At 30.5% G+C, this 7,796-nt stretch overlaps 1 protein-coding gene across 1 annotated transcript; it reads left to right on the plus strand.

Moving 5' to 3' along the window:
• The first annotated feature begins 1,340 nt into the window (after positions 1-1,340).
• Positions 1,341-4,191, plus strand: LOC123229810 (beta-amyrin 28-monooxygenase-like). The gene is made up of 3 exons (XM_044655785.1): positions 1,341-2,315; positions 3,478-3,665; positions 3,842-4,191. The coding sequence occupies exons 1-3, from the start codon at positions 1,343-1,345 to the stop codon at positions 4,139-4,141; spliced, it is 1,461 nt and encodes a 486-aa protein (XP_044511720.1). The 5' UTR covers positions 1,341-1,342; the 3' UTR covers positions 4,142-4,191.
• Positions 4,192-7,796: the final 3,605 nt, after the last annotated feature.

Below are 7,796 nucleotides of genomic sequence, written 5' to 3' on the forward strand. Positions count from 1 at the left end.
ATCTTTTTATCTCGATTTGGAGATCTAGATCCAGATCTCTTTGCCTCTTTTAGATCTTTTCATCTGTTCGTCGAAACAAAGAGATCTCTAGGTTTTTAGCTCCATCGCATGATGAAGGAGAAATGGTTAACATCGGCTCTGTTGTCGGAGGATAGTTTGAGTGTTGGAGAAAAGCAACGGTCGATGGAGGGAGAGGTTGTTTGATTTTTGAATAATCTAAAGTTAAAAAGGGGAGTTAAACTGAAGTTTTCAAATGTTTGGAGGTAGCTAAAATGGAAAAAAGATGAAATCCATAGGTTTTTTTTTTTTGGGAGGGGCCGAATGTGACTTTTCAAAGTTAGAAAACTTTAGACAATGTGAAGTTGTTAGTTTTTAAAACCTAGAGGGAAAATATAATGAATTTGATATATTTTTAATATTTTTATTAAAATAACGATTTTACTTTTTATTTTCATTAAAAATTTTAATAAAAAATTATTTATGAGTGAGTATTTAAGTTTTTTTAAATTATGTAAATGTATATTTATCTTTATATTAAGATTTGAGTAGGAAATACTCTTTTGGCCTAAAAAATCCGATTCATGCGCCAACAGGCAACCGGCTGCTGATGCCGAATGCTGGAAAAATCTAAACCGTCAAGATCAAACAATAAAATCTTGCACGTGATATGACAGAAACCGATTACCAGACCAATTTGGCGCCATCGCGTCAATGGCCAACCGGCTGCTGCTGCCGATTGTTAGAAAATTCTAAAATCTAGAAGTTAAATAACAAAGTCTTTCGAGCAAACTGAGACAGCCAGAGATGGCTAGGCCATCTGAGGTGACAGAGAAAATAATGTTAAATAACTTTGTAAATTAAAGATAACCAAATGGGAACTTTTTAGAAGAAAATGCATAAACTTTTGATAATATAAAACCTCGTGGGGCCTCAGTAAAACACAAATTGGATTCGAATCAGGTGAGTGTCTCACAGCTATTGTTTTATGCTATTGCGGGAAACTTTTTTTTCTTTTTAAAAGTGATATTGGTTTTGTCAATAAACTTGACCGTTCATCCTTAATTGAAACGTGTATATATATTCATTCTTTAATTTTCATCATATATCATAATCTATCTTAACAAATTTATTAATAAACTTACCCCTCTTAATTCAACAACCTAATGAACTTGCTTCATTTTAAGTTTCTAGATCTTTGACACACGTGAGCAGCAAAGGTTGAATCCTACCTTAACAAAACTATCATAAATTACTAATAATTTTTTTCTCAAATTCTCCTATAAATACCCCACAACACAGCCCTTTTTATTCAACAATTTAATCAATTCGACAAAAAAAAATTATGGAACTAATTGCACTCTTTCTCTTAGTTCTCTCCATTGCCTTCACTCTTTACTCTCTCTCTTATGTGTCAAAAACCAAACCCACAAAGCAAAAACCCGAGCTCCCTCCAGGGAGCACAGGCTGGCCAATCATTGGTGAAACTCTTGAGTATATTAGACTGGCCAAAAAGAATTGCATTGAAAAATTCATTTTCGACAGGCAAAAAAAATACTCCGCCAAACTTTTCAAGACTTCGTATGCAGGAGAAAAAATGGTTTTCTTCTGCAGCCCTGAGGCAAACAGATTCATGTTCGCGAACGAGAACAAGCTTATAAAGGCATGGTGGCCAAGAAACATCAGCAAAATCTTCAAGGGTTCAGGTAAATTAAGTGAAAGCAAGCAGAAGGAGCTCGCCAGCATGCGCAAAAATGTGTCAGCCTTATTCAACCAGCTCAATGCAATGGAGAAAAATGTCGTAATAATTGATTCCCTTGCAAGAAACCATTTAGAGACGCATTGGATCGATTGCGAAGAAGTCGCTGCGCATTCTCTAGCGAAGAAATACACTCTGTCAATATCATTTCGATTGATGTTAAACAATGTGGATTCGGAGACGGTTGGAGAGCTCGAGAAATTGTTTAATTGCATAATGAGTGGAATGTTTGCATTGCCTATAAACATTCCGGGGACAAAATTTAACCGAGCAATCAAAGCGTCGAAAGGAATTCGGGAGAAGATAGAGGGGATAGTAAGGCGAAGGAAGATTGAAATCCTGGAGAATAATATTAATGAGTCTTTAGATGAATCTAAAGATTTATTGTCTTTGTTGATTATGGAGAAGATCAAGGATAATGAAGAGGTGATTGAATCAGAAATCGCAGACATGATTTTAGTGTACATTGTTGCTGCTTATGATAGCACAAGCACCACCATAACTTCCATTATCAAGTACCTGGCTGAGCTGCCTCAAGTTTATGAAGAAGTCCACAGAGGTATGTCCATATAATTGACTTTAATTTTTTTTTTTTTAAATGGGTTCAGCTAATTCATAGTGAGGTTTCATTATAAATAGTTTTATACCTAATTTTCTGCAAAAACGAAAACAGAAGATGTTAGTGCATAACAAGACAAGATTGTTAGCAGGCTATTTGGTCACACGTGTAATGTACTGACATAAAATGGTATTCTCTTCTATGTAAATTGACAAATTAAGCCAAAGAGTGATTACATTTTTCCACATAAGGTTTGACGTAATAACCCTTCGACAGCGAGAATCAAAGAAGCAAATTACTCGTATGGCAAATCATACTTAGCTTTTGTGTCTTCTTTCTTGGAATTATTTTGTATTTTCCAGGGATTTTATCCCTCATCTCCCTTGAGGTTTGCATTTTCTATAATGCCTCACCAGTTTAAAACTGTATATCTCATCTCCCCTAAGATGATAGTTTACAGGTCTTTTCCCAAATTACAAATTTTTTTTAAAAACCCATCAAATATAGAAATTTTCTGTGTAAAGACTAAAAAAATGCATAAATTATTATTATTTTTTAAGTAAAATAAGCGGTAAATAAGATATTTAATTGGTTTTGGAGGAAGATCAACTTGGTCTTATTGGCTGTGGGTTGCGATTAGCTTCCAATATTTGAGCATTTTTAATATCTGTATACATAGGGAGGGGTTTAAAGTAAGTTTTCATTAAGAATAATAGATTAAAACCAACAGATTCTATTAGAAAATGGTGAAGGGAGAGGGGATGTTTGAGGAAATTCTAACATAGACAATTTTGCAAAAAGCACATGTTGAAAAAGAAATTTTAATATTTCATTCCACTCATTATGAATAAATTAATTTTTTAAATAATTTTTAGAAAATAATATAAATTTTAAAACATAATCATTTTTAAGTTCAAAACAAATATAAGTTTATATTCCTCATTTTTTGCATTATTTATATTTATATTATTAAATTTGTTTTTCATAAGCACTTGTCTTTATCTCCGGACAATCATATTTTACTTCATACAAACAATGAATTAATAAAGAACAAAATAAAGAGTTGTGTCTCATCATTGACTTCTCAAACTTACAATATTCTCCCATTGTTGCCTTTTGGGATAATGCTCCACTTGAATTGCTGATGGATCCAATACAAAAGAGCAAATGGAAATAGCAAATTCTAGGGGACATGAAGAACCTTTGAATTTGGATGATATCAAAAAGATGATCTACTCATGGAATGTTGTCAGTGAAGTGTTAAGGCTGCAACCAACAATTGCTGGACCTTTCAGAGAGGCCATTACGGACTTCAGCTTTGATGGATTTCTAATTCCCAAAGGATGGAAGGTAATGTTTACCATTAGCATATATATATATATATATATATATATATATATATATATATATCAGCTAATCTATAATGATAAATAGATATATCTGAAATACAACGTCCGCACAAGATTGCTTTGAATTAAATAAATTATCTTGTTGACCATCTTAAATGTTCCTTCTATCTGTGACAGTTACATCGGGCAGTGCACGGCACACATAAAAATGCAAAGTATTTTCCAGAGCCGGATAAATTTGATCCATCAAGATTTCATGGAAACAAGATAGTTCCTTATTCGTATGTTCCATTCGGAGGAGGCGCTCATATTTGTCCTGGAAGAGAATATGCTCGTTTGCAAATACTTGTGTTCATTCATTATTTGGTCAAAACATTTCGGTGGGAGAAGGTGATCCCCGATGAAGAACTGATAAGGGATCCAATTTTAATGCCGGCCAAAAGACTACCAATTCATCTTTATCCCCATCAAACCTGAGTTATTATAAGTTTACTTTGGCTAGAAGACTTATTCCCAAGGTTTAATGATAATCCAAATTTATAACTGTTAATTTTTAAAACTTAAATACTCATCATTTTGTTAAAAATCACTGTTAAGATTAAAATAAAAATATCATTTAGTTAAAAATATTAAAATATCTAAAATTTCATCACATTTTTTCATTCATAGTTTGCAAAGTTAACTTTCCCCTATCTAAAGTTTAAAAAATGACTATTTCCCCTATAGATTTTTTCTTTCTTTTTTCTAACGACAACCTTGGTTCTAGTCGACCGATAACAGTACTATAATCTTTCTCTCCCTTTGATCTGTCTGCGTTGTCATCCATTTTCATTGAACAAAAACTGATTCTTCTTCGTCTGACAAGGAAATGAAGATGAATCATCTTTATCTCCTCAGATGGGCGAAGATGATAAGATTATAGCATTCATCATCCGATGCCTGAAATTGTGGTTGTCAACAAAGAAGAGACCTCAAAACTTTAGGGGGGAAATTGTTATTTTTTAAACTTTAGATAGAAAAAATTGTTAGATTTTTAAACTGAGCGGAAAAAATAATAAAACTTTAGTTTTTTAAATTTTTTAATTAAATAATAGTTTTATCTTTAACCTTAACTAAGATTTTTAATAGAATTTGAGGTTTTTAAAAGTTGGAGTTATGTGAGTTTTGGATTACCTCTAATCTTGGGTGGGAACAAGTCTTTCAGCCATTTACGTTTACCTTCTTTGATGTAATTTGCTAGACTTTCTGAGTTAGTTTGTTCTATTGTTTAAGGTTGTTCTAGTATTATCTTACCATTCATATATCCATATATTATGTAATCGATCATATTTTATTAGTATGAGTTTTTAAATGATTTACTTTTATTATGAAAAATGAAGACAATTGATTTTTTTTTTGTCTTAATATGGTTTAACATTAATTACAATTTGATTTAATAACATTTGGTAATTCAAACGTTCAATAAAAGTTTATGTATGGGTTTAATTTGATCAATAAGATAACTTAATACACTTTACAGATTATGATTTGAATATACGATATTAGTGTAGACCCTAAAATTTATTAGAACTTTAATAAAGTTGAGTACCCTACTTTATATTGACTATGTCCCTCTTCCAAACCTAACATAATATTTTTAAAATACAGCAGCTTTATCTTTTCAAATATTTAAGGAAAGGAAGATTGGTCATGCCTTAAGGTGAATTTAACGAAACCACGGATTTAGAACGTATTAGACATTCAAATATTTCTATAACCTTGAACTAATTTAATTAAGTGTTTATAGCCAAAGCAGTGATCCTGCACATAAGATTGAGTTTGTTTTATACAAATATGGCTTAATATTGCATGTGGTATCAAAGTTAGATGCATTAGGTTATAAAACTTAAAATTTTAGAACTAAAATTACATTAAATTGGAGTTGGTTTAGTTTTAAATTACGTTTCTTAATTGATCCATTAAACTTTGAAATTTAGATATGGAAAATCCCTCTAATCTAGTAGTTTAAAGGTCGAATTTCAGTTTGGTGAGTTTAATGTCGGCCTTGCACATCATTTTTTTGGCCAAAATTGAACTTAAACTGCCATTCTCTGTGGCTACCTTATCTGTCTTGATTTCTGACAAAAATTAAATGCTAGCAGCGTTTTCCGGCGCAATGGAGCCATATGTAAGTTAGCGGTGGCATTCTTATATGCCCTCATTCATATCTTGATATATATACTCTTTGCCTTTAGAAAATCCTTTAGAAGGATTACTTTGGCTTGGTATCAAATCATACTAATTTTTATATAAGATGATTGATAATATCAAATTTAAAGATCTTATATATCTCTATTTATTAAAAAGATATTTTTTATAGAAATTGAAATAACTATTTATATTAAATCTTCTTAATAGGTTTATCTAATAACATATATATGACATAAATTTATGTATTATATTAAGCTGTTAACAAACAATTTTGATATATAAAATTTGTTACCATATTTTAATAGAGTTATTTAATACTATGATAGTTATATCACTATTATTCTACTTTTAAACATGATAATATCATAATTATGGATTTTTTTTAGAATAATCATCTAATATAAACATCATGTCTTCACAATTAGTTCGTATGTACTGAACTTCTAGTCATGGTTTAATCATTTTTAAAATATCTATCTAATTACAAGAATGGGATAAAGAAATATTATATATTTTATTAATAAAAATAAAAATAATTATAAATTACATAAAAATACATGAGTGACAATTGGTTCTAAAGCGGTGTCCTAATATGAAATCCATGACATTTCGTATCTTATGAAATTTTGATTAAACTAATATTATTTAGTATCATTAAAAAATTTTATATATTGTTAAAAGGTTAAAGGACTATTTCCTCTCCAAATTTTAATATAAAGATAAATTTATACGTGTAGAGTTTCAAAAACTTAAATACCTACCCATAACCAAATTTATGTTAAAAATCTTAGTTAGGATTAATAGTGAAATTGTCATTTACTAAAAAATTTAAAAAATTAAAGTTTAATTACATTCTCCTCCCCAAGTTTAAAAATCTCATAATTTTCTCCACCCAAAGTTTCTAAGTTTAAAAAGTGACTATTTCACACTAAAATCCCCAGGTTTTCTTTCTCCTCTCTTTGGCGACGATGACCTCTGAAAACGAAACAAAGAGTCAATGCCATTTCTAGTAGATGAATCTTCGTCTTTGCCAACAAAGAGACATTATCTTTATAGATGAAGAGACAAAATGGCATTGTCTTTGTTGATGATGAGATGACGTTTCTTCATCTTTGTCTTCATGACAAAGATGAAGATTTTCTATCAGAGATTATGTCGGCTTTCCATCTCTTCCTAGTCGATCACCATCATTGGAGATGGTTGCTAAAGAGGGGAGAAAGAAAACCTAAGGATTTGAGGGGTGAAATGGTCACTTTTCAAAACTTGGAAACTTTGGTTTGGAAAAATTATAAGATTTTTAAACCTGGGGAAGAAAATGTGATAAAACTTTAATTTTTTAAATCTTTTAGTAACAATTTTACCCCTAACTCTAATTAAGATTTTTAATTTATTTTTTATTATGGGTGGGTATTTCGGCATTTAGGCTTTTTAAATCCCGCAAGTGTGTATTTGTATTTACATTAAAATTTGGGTGGGAAATAGTCCTTTGGCCTTGTTAAAAAATTTAATCACCAAAGTGGTTTATTTATTAAAACTTACAAGATTTTCCTTAGGTATTGACACAATCTCCAGTTTTGATGTATATAACTTTCTAACCAACAGTGGTCCTTGAGTGTAAAAATTAATAGCTGGATGCATTTAATTTTTGGAAAAACATTGGTTGTAAAAAATTTTTTACACCAAATTATGATTGTGTTCATTCAATTGGCATGTGTTATTCTATTTGTTGGAGGATGAATATTAATCTAGAAATTTTTATTTGTCCAAAAAAAGATATTTCATTCAACTGTTATATGTTTTCAAGGTATGGTTTTTATAAACTTGAGTTAGAATCCTAAATGCATGTTATTTTCTCTAGCCAAATGAGAGTTAATGCTGATGCACTAGGAATCCCTATAGAGTGTAGGTTATAATGTTTTAAAGTTACTTCTTATTTATTGCC

Source organism: Mangifera indica, chromosome 11 (assembly GCF_011075055.1).
Source record: "Mangifera indica cultivar Alphonso chromosome 11, CATAS_Mindica_2.1, whole genome shotgun sequence".
NCBI lineage: Eukaryota > Viridiplantae > Streptophyta > Magnoliopsida > Sapindales > Anacardiaceae > Mangifera > Mangifera indica.